This window comes from Puntigrus tetrazona, chromosome 12 (genome assembly GCF_018831695.1).
Source record: "Puntigrus tetrazona isolate hp1 chromosome 12, ASM1883169v1, whole genome shotgun sequence".
NCBI lineage: Eukaryota > Metazoa > Chordata > Actinopteri > Cypriniformes > Cyprinidae > Puntigrus > Puntigrus tetrazona.
The window spans coordinates 7,946,000-7,972,086 of record NC_056710.1 but is presented as its reverse complement, the minus strand read 5'-3'; the positions used below and the strand labels follow the sequence as shown (position 1 = coordinate 7,972,086).

Below are 26,087 nucleotides of genomic sequence, written 5' to 3'. Positions count from 1 at the left end.
GGCAATGCAGCGGGGGCAGGGGCTTCGAGCCACAGCAAGAACCTGACACATCTCTCACATTCAGAGTTAAATATCGCAGCTCTTTCATGTTTAGACAGTGCAGTTGTACATCAGCCCCCAGGACTGTTTGGTGGCAAAGGACCTCAAAAGGAGGACAAAGGTGGGAGCGTATGGTCCCTGACTGATGTTAGAAAGGTGCTGGAGAGAGATCAGAGAAAGGAGGATAAGCACCTGCGCTGTGCAAGTGTACAGAGTGAAGCGGTGGTTTATGGGATTGAAGCCAGCGCTGACAGCATGTGTAACTCAGAGAATACGGTGCTTGGTGAGATATACTGACGGGGTGTAATAAAGAAGGAAAAGCAGACCGAGATCTGACCTGCACAAATGGCTCCACGGCATGCTCACACTCAGGTCCTCTCTTGTACTTCAGACAATCAGCAAGAGACAAGGTTATTCTTTCAGTAAGAGTTCTTCAAATCAACCACCCACAAAGAGACAAATCACATTTAACCACGCAGGGCCACAACGCCGCTTTTTCTTGAAAAAGAGCATTTTATTAAAACAAAATGCATATTTACATTGCAGAGGTAACTATTCATAAGTTGGCACAATATTCTGTACCTTTACAAAAGAGGGGAATGTATACAAAACTGCTTTTGGGTGTATCAGTGAGATACAAATGCTTTGGGACACTCCTAAAAAGGCAAAGTTGAAAAACTGAGCAGTAATAACTTTATGTGCTATGATTAACTAAAAATGAGCTAAATATAGAGCTACCCCTGTCTTAAGGCTCACAGGTTTTTGCCTTTCCAGAGTATTTTGCAAAAAAAGAAAAAAAAAGAAAAAAGGTTGACAGTAACACATGACGGCTTTAAATTGCACAAACCTGTAGAAAAGTACATAGCAATTAAGGGATGCAATGTCATTTTTACATGATGTACAAGGGTAAAAAAAATAAGCCCACATATAACTTTAAATTATGACATACTGACACGTAACAACATGCTGAACATCGCTGAGTGTTGATTCATGTAAATTAGATTACTAAATTTAAAAGGCTGCCGTCAGTCAGAGAGAATGGCGGAGGCGTAAAAGGAGAGCTTGATGGGAGTTGCATAAAATCTGCTGGGATAGCTGCTGCGCCCTCTTCCAGTGTGGAGCCAAAAAAGGCTGTGGAAACAGTATTTTCTTAAAGGCTGTCTTGTACCTTCATACTTTAGCAAACACGACAGACAACAAAAGCACCCTACTAAGCTCATCAGTTTAACAATAGTCCCTCTCCAAACAAACTTTGCTGCTTTTAACAGCTGCGTGTATCTCTTACCTGTGAATAACAGTGCATACTAAAGATCTTACGCATTATCCTGCTCTTTTTTTAAATTACAGTTTGTGCATTATTATATAACCCTTCTAATTGTTAACTCAACACATGATGGTTTTTAAACTCACGGGACAATTTTATCAACTCTGGCATTTACTTTCACAGTATTGCATTTCTCAGCGATCTGCCAGAGTTTGTTTCTTTACAACCACGGGTGCCAGGCGGGGTCCATGCGGCACAGGTTGTCCAAGCTGTTGGCAGCTGCCACTAGGGTGTTTACTTTACTCTCACCACCCTCGAACTGGGCCAAGTTGTGGAGGCGGGTCATGATGGCGGTCACAGCTTTCTGGACCAGAGACACCAGCTGTTGGCTGTCCATGTTCTCAGGTTGTCCAGCTGGGGACAGAGGCATGGATGTGTCCTCCTGCGTCTTCTTATGCCACGCAATGATCTCATCCCTAAGAACTGCTTTCAAGATGCCATCGACCTGATTGAGAGGAGGCACAGATTTAGAGTGGCCCTGGACGCTGAAAGTGTAGAGGCTCATTTGTCATTATTCTCATTCTTCATAAAACGTACCTTAAAGTTAGGCTGAGCAAAGCAACGTGCTACTGCTATCATGGAAGCCGTGAGGGGTCCGGATACGCCGATTGTGGTCAGGAACTCAGAGATGTTGGGCGTCAGCCTGAACGGGACGGGCCGGTTGGCATCCAAATCACCAGTAGCATCATTGATATCGAATCGGAAGTACGATACGTTGAGTTTTCCAGTGTCCTGTTAGAGGGAACAACACATCAAGATGGTGTTAACTTTGAAAATCTGACCTTGTCATCCAGAAACTACAGTATGCGTACGTATTAAACTTTGAGAGAGGGAGTACTGTGTGGCGCCAAGTAGCTAGTTTCCATTTGGCAAAACAAAGCAAAATCAAATTTGGGAAAGGAGCCTGTTTGTTCATGTGGGACCCAAGTGGGACCAACATCAGACAACAGCTAATCTATAGCACTCTGGGAAAACTGGATAGCGTTGTAGACATCCGACCACAAAAATGTGAGGATGTATTGATCCTACACTCACTGTGGTCTGCGTCAGCATTTCAGCATATGAACAAATAGAATCCTCAATTTCCCTTCTGATGCCCTTGATGTAGAGTTAATTCGTATTTTTTAAACCAGTGAAGTATTTGCATAATAATTTTCCTAAGATTACCATTTCCAGTGTTCTGGGTGACACCAGGAATGCTGTAGTCATATACAAGATTTTTATTCGTTTAATAATGATGAAATGTCACATAAATATTGTTAAACTCCTCCAAGCGCAATAACAGTGTTAAAACATGATTCAAGCTCAATATTTGGAGCCTGCACAGGGCCAAACTCAATATCTGAAGTCAAAAGCACTGGAAGTGATACGCTGGGGAAATGCATGATAGTTTGTGAGTGCGTTATTGAGAGAAAGAGAGAGAGAGAGAGAGAGAGACAAAGACAGCACATATCTGCTTGTCCGCTCTGCCTGCCGTAGTAATCTCCTAGTGCCTAATGAGATCTGTAGAGTGGAACCGGCAGCAAGGGGGCTTACTATACCCACTTAGCTGCCCATTCCTCTGCCTGTCAGAAAACTGCAGATTAGAATCACAGGACGAGTTGCTTGTTTGACAATCATTTCTCTACTCTACGGACCTGCACTCACTAGATACTGGACAAAGAATCATAAAGACAACTAGAGAGTGGCAATCAAAAACTGAAGTGTACGATAACCCCAATAATGATTTGGACATAGATACTTTTTTCATGAAAGAGAGCATTAGTCCCATGACTTAAAAGTCGTTCAGGTACCTGTGCGATCTGCAGCATCTCTGGGTTGAGACGGTTTAGGTGCAGCATAAATTCAGCCAGGCCAATCAGAGCAAGCTGGATGGTGAACATTTTGCGGAAAGTCCAGTAGTCTGTGGCATTAGGGAAGGTGTGCAGCGCCCACTCCTTCAGCATGCTACGAGGAACCATGTTGCCTTGGACCTCCTTCAGAATGTCTCGCAGGACCTTAAAATATGGACAACAATATATATTATAGTTCAAATAAGAGAAAAATAAATTGTATATATGGCCATTTCAATTCATGTAGAATACATTTTTACTGATTTGCTTTCTTATTTTATTTCTATACCTGATGGCTGGCTTGGGTTCCTCTGGCCTGAACAGTTGCAAGTCGGTCATAATAGCGGGAAATAGGGTTGTCATGCTCAATGCCCTTCTTAGCACAACGCTGCTTGTAGATTTCCACAAGAGACAGAGACGATGGATTGTCCTCCACTAGCCGCATTTGAGGAGACACCGCCACCACCCTTGGGACTGAGAAAAGAAAAGATTTAAAGAGGATGTACTGGTATATAAAGCAATTCAAATCCCACTGGCGATTTCAGATGACATTCTGATAATTCTCTTTGAAAAGCATCTTATAGCTTCTATTTGGCTTTGATAAAGGGCTGTTAACCCGAAATAAGACCTTGCCTCCAAAAATACTTCTAAACATTTTTATCCTTGTTTATACAATCATTTTATTTACAGAGCTGTTTTAAACAAGACACATTAAGAGTTGAGAGAAGCCCCAAAAACACCTGTGAGGGAGTAAAAAGAAAAAGCGTGTCACACGACCACTGGGAGCCTCTCATACACATCTAATAAATAACTTCAGTGAAAGGCATTAATGAATGATAAAAATAGAATACGTACACAAACATCCCTAATGTTACTTAATGATTATTAATTGCACTGCAGCATAATATCAACCTCTTTGCAGTTAAAAAAAAAAAAAAAAAAAAAAGAAGAACAGACAAAATGTTTCAGAGAAAGCTAAAACGTGGCACTCTTGACCTCTGAACTGATAGGGTTTCATCCTTAATGCATCTATCACAAGAAAGACAATTTAGATCTTCCTCCCCCAGTCTCCACAGGGAGAAGAGCAACCTCATTTTTATTCATTCTGCTCCAGTCCCCTCTCTTTCTTCTTCGGTTACCACTACACAGCTTTTCTGGTACTTTTCACCTCAATCTTGCCACTTTTTCTTTTCCTCTATTCTCCATCTCCCCCAATCTGTCTGAGAGCAACTAGGCCATTGAATCCAGCACCCAGAGTAAATGGACAGCATTCAAATGGGGCAGCTCGAAACACAATGCCACAATTCAAATTAGACTTAACTAGAGAAGAGAATTTTTTTTTAATACTAAATTAAATTGTTTTAATATATTTAACACATATACATATATATACACATACATACACACATACATTAATACGACTTTTTTAGAAATAGACTTTCAAATGTATTGGTCATGAAAATGACAGGTCTTGTCTAAAAGGCTGACATAAAAAGATTGGTAGTCAAGATCTATTTTGAGGGGATGTGAATGTTACTGTGTGATCTGGGGTTGCTACGGTACCTGTGAAAAAAAGGTGTCTCTTGGTGGTCTCTTTCCTCTTCTCCAGGCAGGGGTTGAGTAGCCGCAAGAGTTGCAACACACGCTCCTCTCTGCGGGATTCTGTCAGACATGCGTCATTCATCACCAAGTACGGATAGATCTTGCCGTTGTGCCCGCGGATGTAGAGGCGTCGAGCAGCTGTGTTGTGCTTTTGAACAATCTCCACTCTGGGCATGAACCTTAGGAGGTAGAGTAAGAGGGGGTGAGAAAGAGAATGATGGGTAAGTGATGAAGTAATCACTGAGAATTAAGGTCTCAGCTGGAGTCTAGCTTAGAACTCCAGGGGGAGAATAAAAAAAGGAAAAAGTTCAATCAAAAACTACCTATATGTTCCAGTGTACATATTAGGGACATAAAGCTACATATTTAAGATTAAGCCGTGGGTTACCCGAATGACCAATTAAGTAATTTGTTTTAGGGACATCCATAAAAAAATAAAAAATAAAAAAAAATAATAAAACCTAACAATTTTGGTTTTGCCTGATAAAATGAATGAATGAATGAATTAATTCATACAAATACATATATGAATAAAATTTAATCCAGTCATTTGTAAGATAGGCTTAGTGGGGTTGTATATTTTATGCATTTTACTTTTTAAATTTTTTTCCTTTTTTTTGTGAGATTTACAGATTTATATTTTGGTAAAACTGATAAAGCTCAACAAATTATTCATGTCTTCCTTAAGATGGAGCAACTAGTCAGTTGTTGAATGAGTAGATGATAAGTAAAGCTGACTTAATGATTCGTAAAAATGACTAGTTAATTCTTTTACTATAAGTTTACATTTAGATATTTAAGCAGCAAAATGTGTAAAGTATAATCGGAACTTAATTATTCAAGACTTCCGTGAGACAGATTGACTAGTCAGTTACTAGATCACTATATGATCAGTCAACCAGAGCAAATCCATCCCTAGTGTGTATTGATTGTTACCTGGCAATCTTGATGTAATAGTGTGTGGGCTTAGGCATGAGGAATTCTCCCGGGATCTCAACTTCAGCAGTCTGGGCCGAGAAGTTGCTAAGGAAACGGCATTTCTCCTCAATCAGGAAGAACTTCGGCAGTTGCTTCGTCTTGGCTTCCAGAATCTTGATCCACTTCTTCAGCTTTGAAATGAGATTGTGCAGCTTCATGGAGCCGGGAACGCTGAAGTCAAAATCTGCGAAGGGAAAGAGTGACAGGGGAAGGTAAACCAGAGGAACAGATAGGTAGCTAAGAAAAAAAGAACAGGCGGAAAAGACTCCGGATGTGTGAAAGAGGGAGACGTGGCGTAAAACTGGCAGAGATAGTGTGAAAGAGACAGAGAGGAGATGTTATCTTTGGATCAGGGAAACAGAAGTGGTGCACTTCCTCCCAGGTCTCCCTTGTGACGTGAAGGTGCTGATAACATCAAGGTTCATAAGAAGGGAAAAAAGGATTAACTGCTCAATGCAACTTCTAAATGACATTGCGCATTAAGTTAGAGAGCAGACACAAAAGGTATGGTCGGAATGCAAGCCACGTTCCCAATTTTAGAGACAACCTCGGGGCCAGAACGTCTTTATCAAATAGGCTAAAAGCTGCTCCACTTTCATTCTTCTGTTGTGCTACATTAATAATACCACATGCCGCAGATACGGAAGCGGCTTGGCATTTAATTTTATACATTTAAGAGGAAAACCACCCTTGAGAAAAAAAAAATTATCTTCGTATAATTAAGGCTTTGGCAGAAGAAGCTTTAATTCAAAAGCATCTTGCAATGAGCTGCCACTCATGTCAAAGCCAGTGAGATGTGGCCGCCACACATAATCAAAGGCCATTTAAGGAACTCTCGCTGCTTGCATGACACTCACAATATCGTCAATGTCCCGTATGACATTTTGATTAGCAGTGAACTGTTGTAGGCAGCACAGCTTCCACCCATTCTCACGCCCTGAATTAGATGATGTTTTCTGAAATCAGACACGCTCCGTAATCTCAGTCAATCCAACTCTCTCTGAAAGACTTTTAAGACTGTTTAGGTGTTTAATGACCAGTGAGCATTAAAAAAAATCCAACTTGAAAAGCACAGCTACGCACAGTGGTCGACTTGGTGTAATCAATTTAAAAAAAAAATGAACAGACAATCCCCTGTAGCGGCGGTGCCCTGAAGCAAGGGGTTTTTCAGATAACGGTGCCTCCCGGGCAATGCGGTTCTTCTCTGATAAATGTAACACCTTTGTCGGTTCGAATATGGATGGGTAGTACGGTGCGCTCCGTTTCAGCTGTCTCACTGACCCAGGATCAGCTCAACTCTAGAGGGATTTGAGCTCCCCGCTGCTGTGGAAAACAAAGTCTCTGCTCTCTGACCTGTGAATGAGATACACCGAAGGCGGAAGTTTTCTGCACCTAATAATGCTTGGGCGGTGGAGGTGGCCAAGCGCTAAAAATACACCCCCCCCATCGGCCGTCTGCCCGCGCCGCTCGCTGTGCAGCAGTCTCCGGTGAATTCTCTACTTTAAATTCCATCACTGAAATGCCTGAGTGAACACAGTGTACAGCACAACAGGAGCCCTGAAACAGCCTCGGCTCCGCAGACACGCTCCCGCTTTAGATCAATGCAGACAGCAATGCTTGAGAACATCATAGCCCTGCAACGCTAAAACACACATTTCAGAAATATTAACACCACTAGTACTATCTCGCACTACTATTACTAGTATTATTTCCCAATACTATATTCCAAGCAAGCAAAACATTGACAATTTAAGCAATTTTAACTGTACCTACTGATATAAAAATTTTTAATGGCATTTTGACCTTAATAGATTTAAATAAAAAATTGCTAAGACTCTCATATGAAGTTACGCAAATACGAAACTACAAAATAAGTGTATGTGTATTTAACTTAACTGCAACAGCTGAATGTGTAAATCCATTAGTACTGTTGTTGGAAGTAGTGCAAACATGTGGAGTACATCAGAAATAGAAGAGACATCGGGTCAATGTTGGTGTCCCACCGCTAACAACACCGATAGCCCTGTGGACAGTAGGCTGCTGCTGCGCTGTGGGTGTCCTGAGTTTGAATCCAATCTCACGGATGGGTCCACTTACCCAACTATGTATTTGCTTTATCTCAAAAGTTCCCAAGGATTTAGTAAATCCAGAGAAATTACAATTGTAAATAATGGCTCTTCCTTTGGTCATTGCTGCCAATCAATAATATCCGCACTATCATCTTGTAGAAGCTATTGCAACACACAGACACAAATGCAGTAGTTAAACTATCATGGTTAAACTAGTAGTTATCCATTATGGTTGTTGCTAATAAAATGAAAATTAAATGTGTTGACCACAGCATTAAAGTGCCCAAATTGTCCCCTAATATTGCCTTTCATGCAGTGTGTTATCAGAGCAGAGTAGGCTCAAGAAAAGGAGGGGTTGAGAATTACTTCAAACAAATCGTTCAAATCAATGCATGTAAATCTATTGTTGGAGACTCAATTTTTTTTTAAAGTGTAATGCGGGCATGTTCAACTTAGGTCTGCTTAATGTTGCTCCATGTTTTTTTTTTTTTTTTTATGTGTTTTTACATTATAACCGATCACACGAGTCAGTTGAGCTTATGAATGCAATGGCCAATCAGAGTTTCTCAGAAGAGTTTTGTTCACTGCACACACTCGCTGACTGAATTCAGCTTTTGCGCAAATTATCTTATTTATTATAATTTATTCACATTTTGAATAAAAATGTATTCATTACATCATCTGTGAACATCCTCCTTCATAGTGTCGCTTTTTTATTATTTTGACAAACCTTTTAGTGGTAAAAACGTACATATTGTGCCTTTATATTAATTTTAATGTGGTCAAATTGTGATTGGATTAAAGGATACTTAAATGGTGCTGGAGTGCGTTGGAACGGAGAGCTTGGGAGGAAAAATCCCTAAGGAAGGGGAAAGAAGGATACAGGGAACGAAGCAGGCTTTGCGCTTTGCTGGTTCCCCTCCAAAACTCATTCCCAGCAGCACACTATGTCAGACGGGCAGAGAAGGCTCAGGGCGCGATGGCCACGCCTCACTGCCCAGAGACAGCTGGCACCACAACATCTGTTTTACACCCTTACAACCTTAACAGTCCTCTAAGGCCATGAACACACATACAAGCCTCTGGATAGAGCTTCATAGGAAGCAAACGAGAGCACTAGCTCCAGGATTCAAAGTTTACTGAGGTGTAGAGACTGTAGGTGGACAGGGAAGGGAAGTATAAACATATTCTGCTCTCCTGAGCAGAGGACAGCTGAGGGGGAGTTTGTTTTAACCATACGCCTTGACTCACACATGCTCTGCTTTCTGAGAGCCAGGTCTACACCGGGGGTACTGGAAGGTTATTGTCGGGCAATGTGTACAAAACTGGCCTCAGGAAAGAGCCTTGCCAAGTTCTCCCCGACTCAGAGAGATTTAAACAAACATCTAGGGGGGTGAAGGACATTTGGGATTTAAAGGTAAAGTCAAAGAAAAAAAAAAAAAAAAGAAAGAAAGAAAAATACAGCATGTGGCTTCCTACTTCAAGGAAAAGGGAAAAAAGAAAAAAAAGACGACGACTATGATTTAAAGGTACAGACATACAAATGTGACAAACAACTAGGAAGCACTGGAAAAAATACAGAAAGACAGGTGGAGCATTTTGGCACAAATTTGTTCTGGGACCAGAAGTAACAAATTACACACTTCTCCCTTTACCTGATTAAACTAATAATAATAATAATAATAATAATAATAATAACACCACAAAAATAAAATACAAAATATTGAAAAAATTTACCAAAACATTTTGCCTACTTTTTCTTCGAAACCAATCTACATATAGGCATATGTTCTTTTGGTACAAAAAACATGTTTACCTAATGCTGTGTAATTTCTTTACAGTCAACAGCACCTTGATATATGCACACATGGTTCTGCCCATAGTCATCTTCCCATTAAATCTAATCACATGGTTCACAGAGCCAATTATTCTCTGAGTCGGTCTGGTGGAGAGGCCTGTGGTTAACTCTGAGCAGAAGTGGTTATGCAGAACAGAGACGAGAGAGAGAGCATGTGTAATTGTGCACAGGGGATGTGATCCTTCAAGTGAGCTGCCTGCAAGTTAGACTTCTGTCGACACTTCTGAGAGAAGCCCATGTGTGAATTATTTTATCTGTGCCTTTGTGTTAAATAAAAAGAAACTACATATGAAGACAACAGGAATTAACTGAACTTGGAATTGAACTGAACGTGACATTTCAGAGTAAAACAAGAAAAGTAGGAGTTGATTTTGAGGATTTCCATAATTTAACCAATAACTATAAAAGCAATGACAAAGAATTGTTAAGTTAATTTGCTCTAAAAAATTATGTTGTTAAGGACAAACGAGATAAAATAAAATGAAAGCAAAGCATAAACACCTAATCAAAATGAATACTACAGTAATATTCTAATAATTGACTAATACTGACTACAGAAATTTCCACTTTTTTTATTCTATAAAATAAATTTTAAAAAATCGTTAAATTTTCATGACATTTCCAGGCTTGAAAATCACAATTTCCCTGATATTTCTAGGTTCTGGGAAACTGTAGGAACAATATGATAAGAGTAGCTAATTTTGTTAGCTTTAGGTGTGGAGATTGCTGCATTACAGGTGGAAAATTATAGAACAATGTGCACAGGAATTGAGAATGTTCTGACCTGTAGTGAACTGGCCCTTCATCTTCTGGAACACGGGATCTTGAGCGGTGGCTTGAGCTCGCCGAGCAAGTGACTCTGAGGCAGCACTTGAGAACATAGTGGACACATTAGAGACATTCTCCAGGCCCACGCCGAACGTGCTGACCAGCTTTTTTACAAAGTTGAGCGTATGCGGAGTGATTTTAGCATCAGACACAGCTCCACTCTTTTCGAATGCCACAGAGTAGCATTTAGCCAGCCCTTGCTGGAGCTGCCGCAAAACCTGTGAAAGGAAATGAGGGGAAAAATGAGAAACCAAGAAACGAGGATGAATGGTTAACGAGTCTTTATCAATTTGCCATGAAGGATAACACCATTCCCACATATTCAATCCAATTTGCCATTTTGATAATACTAAAAATCCTTCAGAAGCGAAGATGTTCACCAGAGAGATCAGTAAAAGCCTGCCTCTACCGGTCTCTGCCGCAGAGATTAAGCTTAGACTTCAAGAGAAGAAGATCGCCATTAACAGACTAATTTAGACTGGGACTACACTTCATCAATGTCTAGAAAATTAAACCCACGTTTTACTTCACTGAGCTTTCTCAATGGCAATTTCTTTCATCCTCCAGTTCTCCTTGCTAAACTTTCTTTCTTCGCCCTTTCCCGTCCTCCTCTTCTGCTGTTTCTCGCCGTGTGTCCCACAGGAACGGGGATCTTGCGTCCCCTGTCCAGTCTCGACGCATCACCGCATCAGCCCTGTCACGGCAATCCAATCTCCCTGCGTTCGGTCTACACTCCCCTCACCCATCAATCACAGCAAGCCCCTCGCCAAAGCGCGATTAGCACTGGAGCGCCAATGTCCACCTGCGCTGCAAAACCACTTTTCAGCCTCACTGAGCCCCAATCGTTCCCCTCTGTCAGCTTTCATCTGCTCAGCTGGCCCTCTGAAAACAGCTACGTGTACGAGAGCATGCGGCGTTAGACTAAAGAACGTAAGCAAACCGGACAGAAAACGCATTCATGTCATGTTTAACTTGCGCTAAGGGCTGATGTGCTTTAAGAGGTAGCCACTCGCTTCTGGAATACAAAAACACTCGCTTTAAACCGCTCACCTCCTCATGCCAGTTCTCTCTGAACCAGACCATCTGGTCCACGATGCCCTCCAGAGAGGAGAGCAGGGTGGGGTGGAGCTCACGCTGCATGTGCATGATCCGGCTGCAGCGCCACATGGGAGCAGTGGCACGGATGGGACCCGGGTCAGATGCAGAGTGGGTCTGGGCAGCCGCCGAACTGGGCTGCTGCTGGCCAGAATCTGGGGGAAACAGAAATGACAGCAGCACATGAAGGAAAAAGTTGATTTCTGCAGGACTTTGTGTGGGAAAAAAAAATGATGTACCGCTCTTGTAGCGCTCCCTCTGCTCGATTTTCAGCGTCAGGTACAGGGTTCGGATCGGAAAGTACACCGCTTGAGGGTAGACACGTCCCACCTAAGAGAAACAGTCGCAGATTACATTTCAGATTGTCCCTGTGGGTTCGGGTCAAAGCGAGAGAGAGAAACGTAGTGCTGACATGTTTTGAAACTTCTCTGTGATAGTGCAGGCTTTTGAAAATGAAACCGTAGGGGGAAGGCAATGAGATGGACAAACATCAAGGGCAGATTAAAACCATGGCTCAATATGACACTCGCTAAAAGCTTGTCAAGCCCGAGTGTACACTTTCTCCCTTTCAGAGATCTGCTGTGTCCTTGAACAGCATCACAAAGAAGGTTCAAGCTGTTTAATGATTTAGCTCATAAACTCGTGTAATTATCAAAACGGCACTGATACGCTGGTACTATGAACAAATGTCTTTTTTTTAAATTAACAGTAGGGAAAGATTGTATGATAAATAACAGCGCAGTAACTGCACATCGATATATAACACATTTTTACCAGAATATTAAACCAAAATGCTTACATAACCATGCAGCAAAAGGCTATTTTTGATAATGCAGTAACTTAATTACTTAAAATAATTAATTTAATTTGTATGCCAATTTGTTGCAAGTGAGGGAACCTAACAAAAGGCAAATTCTGTACATTTTAACTGTACATAAATATAAATAACAATGATAGTGTTATTTGATGAACAATGAAGTGTTTTAGGACTATGAATAAAATGAAAACTGAAAGCACAATACTGCTTAATCTCTTCATCAAGTCTGCTTTTGTTACACATTTCAAGGTGAAGTATGCACTTCCTTCCGACTTCATCAGCTCGTGTTTTCCGTGCCTCAAAATGGCTCAGTTTGCTCTAAGTTTTGTGCATGTTTGGGAACGCAACAGCCACCAGTTATGCTTTATTTTTGTAGCACATGATTACAGCATTTCACTAGATTTGTAGTGAGATGCGTTTCTGTAAGTCTGTTAAACATAAAAGCTCTACTATTTTTTCTCTCAAAATAAGATTTTAAAAGTGCTGTATGAATTGCTGACAGCTAGTGGTTAAAATACAATCTCTTTTAAGCGTAGAAACTAGGTAAATAGTATGAAAGCACCTATAAAGTTATCTTTTTTTAACGGTACAATTTTTTAAATCTAAAATATGGCTATGTCGGTCAATGACAACCATTTTATATCATTGTTATTCCTATATTGTAATTGGTTTGGCTTCCTAAAATATACAATTCATTTTGCAGTATTACCAGTCCAATATAATGCAAATGGAAAAAATAAAAACAAAATAAAATTCAGGATAAACAACCAGTGGGAAAAGATTGCAGCTTAACTGATTTTATAAATCTACAAATTGTTTTTGAAATAGCCAGAATTTGTGAAACAATAAATAAAGAGAAACATGACAATGATTATATATATATATATATATATATATATATATATATATATATATATATATATATATATAAATAATATAAAATACTTATCATACGTATTAGCCTAAAATGTCTGCAAGAATGTATACATTACAAAAACAGTCTACTTCCTACAAATTCTGAATTTATCTTTCTTTCCCCTTGCGCTATTGTGCATAATATCCCTTCATACACGTCCAGTCTTTCACAAATCTCTTAATATGGCAAGTAAAGTTTTCATCAAATCAACATTCATAAATATTGGATAAAAATGTTTGGATAAAATGCTCCTCAACCTATGTGAGTAAACGGGTTTCATTTAAAACTAAATGTATATCTGGGAAAATATTGCAGCTTAACTACAGCAAAAAATTATGCTTATATTATGCATAAATTGTGGTCACAATTAAAATATGATTAAGCCTGCAGCCCTATAACATATACATTTTACTTAAAACTATTAATTATTTACTCATCCTCCATAGACAATTTACTACCACTGACATCTAAACTACCACTTTGATGCATCAAAAAGATCCTAAAGAGATCATAAAAGTAACCCATAGCAGTTTATTGCAAAAGAATTTGATCGCCTTGTAATAACAGGTGAGTGTGCGACGTGGGTGACTATTCCGTTAACCGATGGGATGAATTTAAGGCAATACTATGCTTGATCTAGCTAATCACCTGTTTAAAAACCACCATTCATTTTTGCTATTAAATGTATTGCTGTAGATATTGCACACCACCGCAGTCAAAGAACCAAGTTGTGAGGCCTATTTCACATCTTTTGAAGAAAAATGGCCCCAGTCTTTATAGTTTAAATCTAAACAGACAGCGAAAGTCTGACTCATAACCCAATCTCTGGATCCTCTTATTGTTATGTAATAGTCCCAAAAACATGCTTATCAACTTGTTCCTCTCCTCTTTCTCCCCTGGCACTGTGATATCTGTGAGGAGTGTGAATGTTGTATGCATCAGTGTGAGTGTGTGTGTGTGTGTGGGGGGGACAAAGACAAATATGGAGGCGGCAGACAGCGCTCCTTCTCTAAGCGCCCGCAGCCCCTCTCAGGTCTCACAGCACCCAGCTCAAGCAGCCCATTAGGGTAGAAACACGATCTTCGTCAAACAGACGGCAGAAAGCAGGCTGGCCTTTAGGTGTAAAAAGACACCTCGGAGTCCAGATGGGCTTTTACATGAAAAGCAGCCATGGCCAAGACCTTCTGTTAAGAGCTTGTTAAGTATGGCATTAAAAATGAACGAGGCAACGGGGGACAGATCATCCCTAAAATTGGAGAGAAGTCTCATCATATTTTAGGGTGTGTGCGAGTGCATGTGATGGGTGTCTGTGTGCATAAAGGTGTTGAGTTTTTCTCGCCTCGGTTTCATCTCAAGGCACCCCACAGCTCACCTTCATCAATATTTCACCAAACGTTTTTAAAACATCCCGCCAACTGGAGCACAGCTAAATAATTCAGAGCCTGAGATAAAGGTGCTCCATCCGCTGGAGATTTCACTTGAAAATCAAGAGTTTTACAAAACGTCTACCTTTCACTCGTCATCGCTGCCTTAGATCAGACCCAAAAGATCCTTCAACAAGGAGACTTGTCATCCCTAAAAACAACCTTGACAACTCCATTAATTGAGATTATGGTGTGCAAACATATCTATTTCATTGGGTGCTTATCAGAGACTCAAGTGTACTTAATCTCAAAGTGAAGAATTTCCACTGCACGGGAGCGTCGGTGCTGAAATGGAGAGATTAGAAGTCGCTGGTCTGGCATGTATACGTGAGAAAAGAGGTGGTCGAGCTGCATGCAAAACCCGTTTGTAACAAGTCAGTGAATAAGAGGGGGATTTTCGCTGTCTTTTTTCGTGGGTTAAGTACACAGAACTCTCTTTCTCCATCTCCTTTTTTCTCCCTCTCTCTTTGGGCCCCTGGAGCAGCTGTTTCCTCTTTGTAGTTCAGGAGCTTTTTAAATGGCTTGGAAATAATACTCCATCAAGGAGGGCAAATTAGTCTCTTGTTTAATTGGCGGTTCTTTTCCCACTGTTGGAGAGTGTTTGATATTAACCCAATAACAATGCTTTGCATAAATAAAAAAGGAAATCGGAAAGCTATGAATTCGACAAAGAGAGTCTTGACCGGAGACTGTTTCTCGCAAATTAAATTAATCTAGACATAACAAGCATGAATGTTCTGCTATAAAAAAGTAACATTGTGAGCAATCCAACCTGGCTGATGAGGTTGAGGAGAGGTTTCCCCTCTGAGCCAACCAGACACGTGAGAAGCTGAGGGATCCAGGCCAGCCATTGGATGGGCGGCACTCCAATACAGTATTTGTCCACAGCCTCGGCCAATGTGTTCTTATCATCAAAACTCAACAGCCACAGCACCTGAAGAAGAACAGAGACAGGCTTTGTTTGGCAACAGTTCTGATTTTATAAACCCTGCTGCAGGACAAAATTTCATTTACAAATAGTTTTTGAAATAGCCAGAACTTGCGAAAAAATAAATAATATTTACTTATATGTATTAGCCTAAAATGTCTGCAAAAATGTATATATTACAAAAACAGCCTACTTCCTACAAATGCTGAATTTATCTTTCTTTCCCCTTGCGCTATTGTGCATAATATCCCTTCATACACGTCCAGTCATTCACAAATCTCTTAATATGGCAAGTAAAGTTTCATCAAGTCAACATTCATAAATAGTCTGTTTGGATAAAATGCTCCTCAACCTATGTGAGTAAACGGGTTTCATTTAAAACTAAATGTATATCTCAGCAATTGACGATGAGGTCATCAGCTCCATGAAATAGCTACTGCAGGGCTTAATGGCTTGTAAAATCATCTCGCCCACATTACTCCCACCAGTCAGCTGTTGTCTTCTGCTATTGTTGGTGGGGCTTTGCTATGGTGGCTGGTGGGATGGTAAAAGATGAACCTTCAGCTCTGCTGTGGCCTGATGGAGACATTAAGGACTGGACAGCCTGGGCTACATGGCTTACGGATAATTACTGATCATCAGCAAGCAGCAACTCTCATTAATCACGTGTAAACTACGCCACAGTCTCTAAAGCTTCAGTGGCCAGCAGCAGTCCAGACACAAACTAAAGTGCTCCTTGCAGTCAAACCCACTCTGGGAAAAAAAAGAAAAAAGCCAAATGGAGCTTATTGATATAGAGTTCAGTACTCGACAGAGAGCAGACTGCCATGTATATACTATTCATACAAAACCAATCATCAGGTCTAATAATATAATTACATCCATCGTTGGAGGTTCATCAGTCTGAATGCAACGTGTCCCCCTTGCCGCAGCTGCATTAATTCAGAAATGGCACACGGTGACAGATATGCCCCCATTTAACAAAGCCATCAGAGCAGAATGGGTTTACTGGACCACAAATGAGCACAGAGTTTGCCTGTGTGTTATGGTAAATGGGTTTAATGGTAAAACTAATTACAGGCCTGTCAAAAAAAGATGCTATCCCATTATGACATGCTCTGTGCATCACTGCCAACCATTTTTGCCTGTTATTGACAAGAAAAACACTAAGTACATTCTGCCCTCTAGATTACACAGTAAAACTAATCAGTAGTTCTTGCTTCCATCCTTCACCAATCACAACCAATGCGAAAGTTCACTGGATGTTTTAGCAGTCTTTAAGCAGTATTACAAAAGTCAAGCTATAAGTGTTAAAACATAGTTACAAAATGAAAATCAATAAATAAAGTGTACATTTTGATATATACACTTAACTTAATGGTATATAATAAGCAAATAAAAGAAAATAAATGTAGAAAATGAATACTTTTTATACATAAATCTAAATTGTTTTCTATAACAAAACTATATTGTTATGAATAATAATTTATTTTACATAAAGTACACAGTTTTATGAAAATTTCTTAATTTTGCCTCATTCACTTCGTTCGGAGGAAAAAAGTGAAGAGGTCATACCTTGGCAAGGTATTTCCGTGACTTGCTCTCATTCTGATGGCGGCAGGCATGTAAGTAACAGGTGATAGCAGAAACACCAAGATGGGGCTGGCGGTCTTTGACAAAGATGTTTTCCAGGTAGTCGCCCCACATAGCCCAGGCTTTCACCAGAACATCATGCATCTGCACTGCAGCAGAGAATGCCTTATTTGCCTCCTCTGACCTGGACAATTCAAAAGAGAAGGGAATTTGTCACTTCGGAGCATTACAATTTAAAAATCTCAAAAATGCAGACAACATGAGCAATTTGGTGGATTAAGGTTTCGGCCAGTGGTACACTGGTTAACAGGAGGAATTTAAACTTTATTATATATCCATTTTTATTGGTCTAAGCAGCATCTGAGAGAAAAACTTGATGGGAATCACTATTACTTTAAGATATCCAGTATTTCAGCACCTAACTGAAATTAGCTGACCGGGTCCGATATTTTGTTTCATCAGCCGTTTTAGAGCTTTGAGAATTTGTCCCCTGAGAGCATCTTTTCTAGGGCCCTTTATAGAAGAAGCAGTTTAAGAATAGAAGTTGAGAAAGGCTCATAAAAGGCTTTATAAAAAGGACTGAAAGCACTCGATGGGACTCATAATCTGAGCTTCAAGCCTATGCCCTTACCATCACCATCTCTAAATGCTACCCTATGACACATACTAAACCAATCACATATAATGGAAACTTTTAATGAGTATGTGGCAAGCAACAAAATTACACTTGATTGCAATGGGAGTCTGGGGAGCCCAAATCCACTGAAGCGTCACGTCAGTCGTGGACATGTATAATATGTTTCTGCTCATGGCCTTTGACGAGAGTCGGGCAAAGTCCCCACGCCCAGTCAAGTGTCAAACATCTTCCTCCAACAGCTCTACTGCTTTATCAAATCCCTACGTTAATATTCATAGAGAGTGAAAATGTAATGATTACATTAGGCCCTGCTGAGGCTGGGGGAAACTTCTGCTGATCACAGAGATTTCACAAATTGCTATTGAGTTAATTATTCAGCATGTGTGTTTAATAAGCTATTCCAATCCAGAGTCGGGCTCTGGGCTTGCCATCAATTCACCAGTGATGAAGAAAAGGCAGCCGCCTATATAGAGCTATGGAGTTGCACAAGGGGGTAGTTATCTGTTTGTTTTTGAATGACATGATGCTCTGTTTTGCTCAGGATAAATGAATATATTAATAAAAAATAATACTGACAATCATTTGAATTTACCTCACCTATCCTTTAGCCTTCAATTTGTCAGTTAAAATTCACTTTACTATCCTTCCATCCAATTTCAAAACAAGCTGTTGTGTCATAATAATTTGGTAATAATATAATTACAATATTTTGTGAATGCACTTTAAACTAGATATTTCACTTGTTCATTATCTTGGCAGCTCCTTATAGTCAATGACCCTTATCTGTTTGTTTAAATATCTTGTGGGCGGTTAAAACACCTGGCCTGATTGTACTACAAATTAATCTACAGTATTCTGAGATGTTTACCAATTACATGACAGATTCTCACCAAGAAATGCTGACTGACTCATGAAAATGCCATTCAATAGAATATGACAGGAGATAATCACTCATCATGAGTTCAGTGTCATTATCCTCTGCTGCAGTCATGCTATATAAGGTTAATTACTCATCATACTCTCATATTGACTGTTAACGACTGTTCTGACCTCATTATTGGCCTAAAGTTTTAGAAGTGATGATTAGTGGCACAAACACAGAGTCACACACAGATGTTTATCTTTCCTCTCCATAATGACTCTTCGTTGAAATTGTTCATTTTAAAAAGTGAGCTCGTTATGATCTCGTTTTCCGATTCTTTATTGTCAACGCAAAGACTCAAGCACAAAATAAAAGATAACAAGAGCGGCGTCAATTAAAGACAAAGAGAGAGCGAATGAGGGCGATAAGGAGAAGACTCAAAGTGACAGGTAGAAAAGGAGAGAAGTTGAACAAAGCCAGGGATCAACTCTTACTTATTGATCTGGGCTAAGAACATGCCCTTGAGAGCGTAGAACTCGGCGGTCATCTCCTTGGTGAAGTACTTCAGGTTGGTGGACTCAATCACCTCCAGACCCTGACAACACGATAACAAAGCATTTGAAATTCCTCAAAGTACATTATTTATGAGTTGTTCATCTTCTCATGAAGAATGATTCCACATCCCTCAAAATGGATGGGCCAGAGTCGGCCAATGTGTTGATTTCTGACCTAGAATTCCTATACATCAAAAGTCAACACCACTGACAACAGAGTATATCTGTTGTAGACATCTCTGTAGCTCAATCTAAGACTCCCAGGTGAGAGCCAGTGGCTTAGAGTGTGCCAGAGAAATGATAAAGGGAACAGAACAGGTCCAAGTGATAGCTGAGAGAGAGAGAGAGACTTATTAAATCCAATGGTACTTTAATGACTTGAGCTCAGTTGAGGCAGCTCCATTAATCAGGCTTAAGCGAATGCTGCAGCTAGCAGCCCATTCCTTACACTGTTTGGAATGCATTCCTTACTGTGACAGCACCGCAGTCATTCTCACCGTAATGAGAGCAGCGTTATTTGGATTAAGAGAGTCCAGCTAACAGCAAAATCAGCAGGTGTGTCGGCAAAACAAACTAGATTTGGTAAAGATGAAGTCAGTTCGACAGATGCAATGATAAATATTCATATTTAGTTAAATTGTAAAAACAAATAAAAATGGTAAAAGAAAATAAAGGTAATGGATAAATGTAAAAATGTGGTTTTTTTTTATTAACCACCCAGATGTATTAAAATAGAACAACTACTCATCTAACTTTAGTTGATTTTTTCCTTTCAAGTGGCATCTTTGGATGGGCGTCTTTGGTTTTGATTACTGACTTGTGCTGATGTTCATTCAAATCAGCATAAAATCATATCAACAATATTTATTATTCATGGAATGCTGCTATATTCACTATATTTATTAAGGAAGTTTAAATTCTTGCACACTCGCAAAGACGTGTAGCATTTAACAAGCAAAAATTATCGAACCCAATTCATTAAAATCTAGTCGTGTCCTACATTTTTTTTCTGATACAAGTCAATGAATTTCACTCAAGAAAACCCTCCATCCAGCTGAATTATAACACAGAATGCTCTAAGATATGATTTTGAAATGATGCAGTCATGCTATAGTTGACTCACCTGCATGCATTCATTTTTGCCCATTACTCCAGCCAACTGCAGGTAGCATTTAACCTGCTGACGGATCTTCTGGAAACAGTCTACAATTGGCACGGTGGGAATGGTGTGGATGCGACTCAAGATGTCCAAAGCTACGTTGACCAGACCTTGCTTCCGGGCGATCTTCCCATACTGAATAATTGCTGATGCGGATGCATGCACCCCAAGCATGGCATTGTTAGTGTTTGGATCATGTTGCGTGTTTGTTTCATAAGCGGTTACAATGGCTGCAAGAAAAAAAGTAAAAAAATTTGATCAAAAGTCCTAAAATACTCATCATGTCACTATAATTTATCTCCATATGCTGGCATACCCTGATAGTGGTGCTGCCGCCACATAAAGATGCTGCTCCAATGGGAGAGATCATCTGAGACAATCGGAAGCCTGTTTCTCCAGGTTTTCACCACGGTCTTCATGTCGTGGAGGCTGGTGTTGCGGCCTAGGTTGGCGGGCTGAAGGCCTGCATTAATCTGAGCAGCTTCTTGTAGCTCAATAATCTGTTGTGCTGCCTGAATAAAAATAATCCAGGAATAAACAGATGAGAATCTCAATGTAGTTAGTAAACGTCCAACAGGAAAATGCAACATCCACAAACTCAGTTTAAAGCACCTGCTCAGTTTAATTCTGAGGGCTACAGTCATCCAAAAATCCACATATCACACACACAGAGCGCTCCGAAATCCATTACGGAGACTGTATTACAGGCTTATGATTCATATTGAGAAAGAAAAAGAAATAGAGAAATGAAGTCTCGAGGTGGCTGAACGAATGGATGGATCAAAGTATCTTAAAAGCCATTTACTCAGAGAACGGGCAGAGACAGGGAAGCGCACAAGTGAAACGTCTATTCCCTTAATGCCTAATCACGCTCTCAGCCAACACTTAGAGCACACCAGCAGAGGACACTGGCCACGGTGACCCAAAAAATGCTACCCATTCCTCACAAACTACTGATGCATGACCTTAACATATCAGCCAGTAAACACACACCGCAGTCTTACCGAAATGCCACATGGATCTTTAATCTCCTGTGTGAATTGGAAAAGAAAGACGTGAGGGAGGGAGTCTGGCACTTACAAGTTGATTTACAACATGAGGGTTTACCATGAGTAGCTTGAGCCGTGATAATGAATTATGCCCGAGAACACACATACACGCATCCAAAAACAATCCGTTCAATAGTAATGCCTGCTTTACAAGATAAATGCCTCAAATCAGTCTATGGACTTGCCAAATCAAATCCCCCCCAAAAACAAAATAAATTAAGCAATACAATATTTTTCACAATTATCTGTTAATATCAGCTGATGGCACATTATAACCTTCATTCTGAGTGCCCATTCATCATGTAAATTTAATTTTCTTGCAGGTATTTAATCAAACACTATCTGATGGGGAAAAGTAATTACAAGCCATTTTAAACTTGGTGGCGTTCTCACTCTCTCTGTCTCACAGCTCCTGTCTGCCTCTCACGTCCCTTCCAATCACTCTTATTGGACCTGGTTTTTCAGTATGGTTGCATTAAGGAGTGCAGGTGTAAACAGATTCAATTATCTGCAAATTCAATTACGAAGTCAATGGCTCTGTGGCAAAGACTGAATTTCTGAAGGCACTGCTAAAACAGCCAACAAAACGTGGCAAATAATGTATTTTAGGAGCAGCTGTTTCTTTACATACACTATTTATTTAACTTACACCGTGACTGCTTAAAACATACCAACTAGGGTTGTGATGGCGAGGAAATGTCCTCACCGGTTAATCGATGTGTAACAGCGGTAATAACGGTATCACCGTGGTTGGGAGTCCTTTAAGATTTCCTCTTTTCCTCATTTTCCTTAGTTTTTAAAATAGCCTGAAAGTGTCATTTGTGTTTTACTTTCACTTTTAAATTTGCGGCATTTCTGCAACAAGCAGTTGTTTGAGTTTTCTGTCTTTCCCTTACTTTTAAATAGTCTAGTGTATAAAACTTATATATATACATACATACATACATACACTTCCTCTTTTGTATATATTTTTACATTGAAATGTATAAAATAAACAAAACTAATTCAGAAGTACTAAAAAATATATAAATAATTTACAATTCTAAATAATAAATATAATAAAGCATCAAAGATCCCTTATATTCAAGATATTCTGATTACATCCACTACATACAACTCTTCAATCATGCAGGCCACAGAACCATCAGGCATTCCCCATAACACATTGTGTGGTGTAATCAAAATCTCCCAAAAACAACACCTCATTTCCTCAATTTGGCTGTCGTATTTGCCATCACACCACAGCCGAGCTCAAGAGAGTCTCTAACAGTCCCTAGAGGACGTAGTGCGTGGACAGTTCTCACACATTACCCTAATCTACAGGCACATATCACCTTGGCTCCGTCCCATTGTGTGTTCTGCCTGATTATGCGTGTGGCAGTCAGGAGGCAGTTCTTTCCGCTGAATATTAATACAAGCTGCCTATTGAGCACCACAATGGTGCAGTCAACACTATCTCAGCCGTTTTAGAAAGGGCTAAAGGGCCAAAAAGAACGAGGGAGGAAGAAGGGGCCAGGATTGATAAAGAAAGAAGTGATATTGTGCAAAAATGCAGAGCGAAAAAAGGCAATTATAAGCAGTCAGCTTTAACCACTCTCTCTGCTAGAAGGGCTTGTATGAAGTCACATACACTCGCAAATGAAAATGAGATTGCCCGAGTCTCATGCTTGTCAGCTTAGGTATCTAACCAGATGTTCTTTCGAGATATCATTATTTAAAATTGACAATCAATTTAGTGATGCTCAATTGACTTGCCCTGTTTGAAAAATTGAAAAACACCAATCAAGAACATTAAATTACTGTTGGAGAATGCCCGGTTATAGGGTGTTTATCAGCTCCCAGGCCGATGGTCCTCACCTGCAGTAGAGGTGTGTGCACGTGAGACACGATGTGTGGCAGTCTCCTCCACTCTCTGATTGCCAGACTGCTGGCCATCTCCACTAGTCGCTCTATGTAATTGAGCTGCTGTTCCTCGGGGTGACAGATGGCCAGGTAACCGCGATGCATATTCACCTTCCAGGCCATCTCCTTTGGACAGCTCAGCTCCACCTGATGCACACAGAAACGCAGCTGTATTAGAATACGCTACGCTCACTGGATTACTTTCATGTTTTTAAAAAAATGTATATTTTATGCTCACCAAACTTGCACTTATTTGACCAAAAACAAATACTGAGAAATCATGTAAAAAAATAAAATAAAATAATAATAATACAAAAAATTTAATAAAATGTATTTCTGTGACAACAAAGCAGATCTTTCAACAGCCGTAACTTTAGTGACACATGATCATTTCATTCTAATAAGAAATATTTCTTCTTCTTAATCATGAAAACAGTTGTGCTGCTAAATATGTTTGTGGAAACCCCCCAAAAAACAATCTGTCATTCAGTGTAGAATTTAGACTATTGTCTATCTCAAGAAGCGCTGTCAGAGAGGCACGCAAATGTCAAGGTTGTGTTGATAGAGTGTGGGAGTACTGATCTGAGTTTATTATTGCCAATTTATAGGCCTTTAAGTATTAAACACATGCACGCACACTTTTATATGTGTCAAAATGCCTGTCCTTTCAAGCATCTTTTTATACACAGTAATTTAGGTCTTAATTGCAAACAAACAGCTGAGAAGGAAAACACACATGTAACATGTATATTGGATTTGGGTAGCAGCCTAAAACTCCTGCTTTCTGTCTTTTATGTTAATCAAAAAACAAGAGAGAAAATCTCTTAGTGCTCTTGAAATTACTTTTTAAACTTTTAATAAGTATATACTTAATTTACTAATTTTATATGCAGTTATTCATCTGATTACTTTATATATATATGTATATAGCACATCTTAGCACATCATATTTTTTTATTGTTTGTAATTTCTTATTTAAAATCACTTTAAGTCTTTTTTTTTATATGCTAGTATTAGATTTTGTGATGTTGATAATGGTGATAAGAAATCTAAAATATTTATGGTATCAAAAATATAATAGTGACACCTTTACAGGATTTGTTTTAATTTACAGGAAGTTCCAAATGGCAGAATTTATTTGTTTTCAATAAATTATTTAAAAAAAATTCTAAATTATTATTTATTCAGGATGTATTAGAATCCATTTGAAATAAATACTGTATACACACACACACACACACACACACACAACACACTGACCCCAATTTTTGAGAACTGTATGGGACACTAATCTTAACTGTAGTTTGAATGATCATTTAAACTAATATCCCTATGATTTAAGCAGCATGTGTGTGCCCCAGTGTTTGCTCATGGTCATCTGGTCATATTATTCTGTCGTGGGTGCAATTTGAGCTAAATAGGTGGTCGCAGGGAGAATGAAAAAAAGGAAAAAAAAAAATCAGTACAGGTTGCTGGCATTGTGCAGTATGATGATGTGAAGGGATTTACTCTTTGGTCAGTGCACGCTTATCACGACTGACATTTGATAAATAACCCTGCGTCAGGGCTGGCCTTATCCACCCGCCTTTAATTGAAAGAGGGGACATTTAAACTTCCTGAGAGCAACTGCTTCTGCCAAGCAGCCTGCCCTGAAATGGAGAAAACAAATCACTTCCCAGCAGATGTTTGAGCAATTATTCAAGCACGTATCCGTAAATATTAGATGCAAAGCGAACGGAGGGGAAAGAGGGGGAAGAGGAGGAGGAGGAGTGGGAGGGCTGCTGGGCTGGACAATTTAATTAGGTGTCACCTTAGGACAGAAACCTGAATGGATTCGTTCCAAGTCTCCTTGAACAAGAGCCAAGAGTATTTATAATGTGTCCAGCCCCTATCACACACTTTTTCTACTTTGTTTTAGAAGTGAAGCTCATAAATTACCCAGCGACGGCAAGGCTACAATTCTGAACAGTCATAAACAATTCGGCAGGCGCAGTTAGGGTGCGACTTTCTGCATAATAAAAGTGGTGCGCTTTTCATGTTCCGCAATATGGTGAAACTCCAAAAAATAATTTGAGGTGTTACGAGCGAAAGTCATAACTACAGTTTTAGTTTATCTGGCTGGGCTGGAAATATGTGTGCAAATTTTACCTAAAATCCAGTATCTAGCCAAAAAAAATACTTTGGAGAAGTTTTATTTTTTAAATTGTTATAAATATACATATCAATACATAAGAATGTTCCAAAAATCGTCAGTTTTAAATAAAAGCTGTTCTTTTAAAGAATTCTGTGAAAGAAACTATGAGTTTCCATAAAATATATATTTTTCAAAACATTTATTTTAAGATTAAGAAAATATTAAGATTAAGATTTAAGAAATGTTTCTTGAGCAAATTGCCATACTTTTCAAAACACATATAAATGTTTATTTTTTTTAATTATCGTAATCCTCTACGATATTAATTTCAGTTTTTACTCTATTTTTGATCAATTAATTGCCTTGGCATTGGAGAGTACTTTAAACACATTAAAATAATCTAGATAGATATACAGACTGATTGAGAACTTCACAAATTTTCAGATCAAGTACACATTTTCTCAAATAAAACATACAATTACTCAAG

General features: G+C 39.4%; 1 protein-coding gene across 4 annotated transcripts in view; it reads right to left on the bottom strand.

Annotated features, from left to right (window-relative positions):
* Window positions 1–532: 532 nt before the first annotated feature.
* The window catches only part of LOC122355373 (transformation/transcription domain-associated protein), a 69,441-nt gene continuing 43,886 nt past the window's right edge, over window positions 533–26,087 (bottom strand). For all 4 annotated transcript variants that reach the window (XM_043253559.1, XM_043253562.1, XM_043253561.1 and 1 more), the window contains exons 57-71: window positions 23,422–23,613; window positions 20,832–21,027; window positions 20,480–20,745; window positions 19,297–19,397; window positions 17,286–17,487; window positions 15,555–15,716; window positions 11,865–11,955; window positions 11,581–11,780; window positions 10,487–10,748; window positions 5,734–5,959; window positions 4,759–4,976; window positions 3,485–3,669; window positions 3,157–3,360; window positions 1,901–2,095; window positions 533–1,808 (exon numbers count right to left, since the gene is read on the bottom strand). In XM_043253559.1, the coding sequence (XP_043109494.1) occupies window positions 1,524–1,808; window positions 1,901–2,095; window positions 3,157–3,360; window positions 3,485–3,669; window positions 4,759–4,976; window positions 5,734–5,959; window positions 10,487–10,748; window positions 11,581–11,780; window positions 11,865–11,955; window positions 15,555–15,716; window positions 17,286–17,487; window positions 19,297–19,397; window positions 20,480–20,745; window positions 20,832–21,027; window positions 23,422–23,613 (2,985 nt within the window). In that variant the 3' untranslated portion in view covers window positions 533–1,523. The remainder of the gene's footprint in view (window positions 1,809–1,900; window positions 2,096–3,156; window positions 3,361–3,484; window positions 3,670–4,758; window positions 4,977–5,733; window positions 5,960–10,486; window positions 10,749–11,580; window positions 11,781–11,864; window positions 11,956–15,554; window positions 15,717–17,285; window positions 17,488–19,296; window positions 19,398–20,479; window positions 20,746–20,831; window positions 21,028–23,421; window positions 23,614–26,087) is intronic.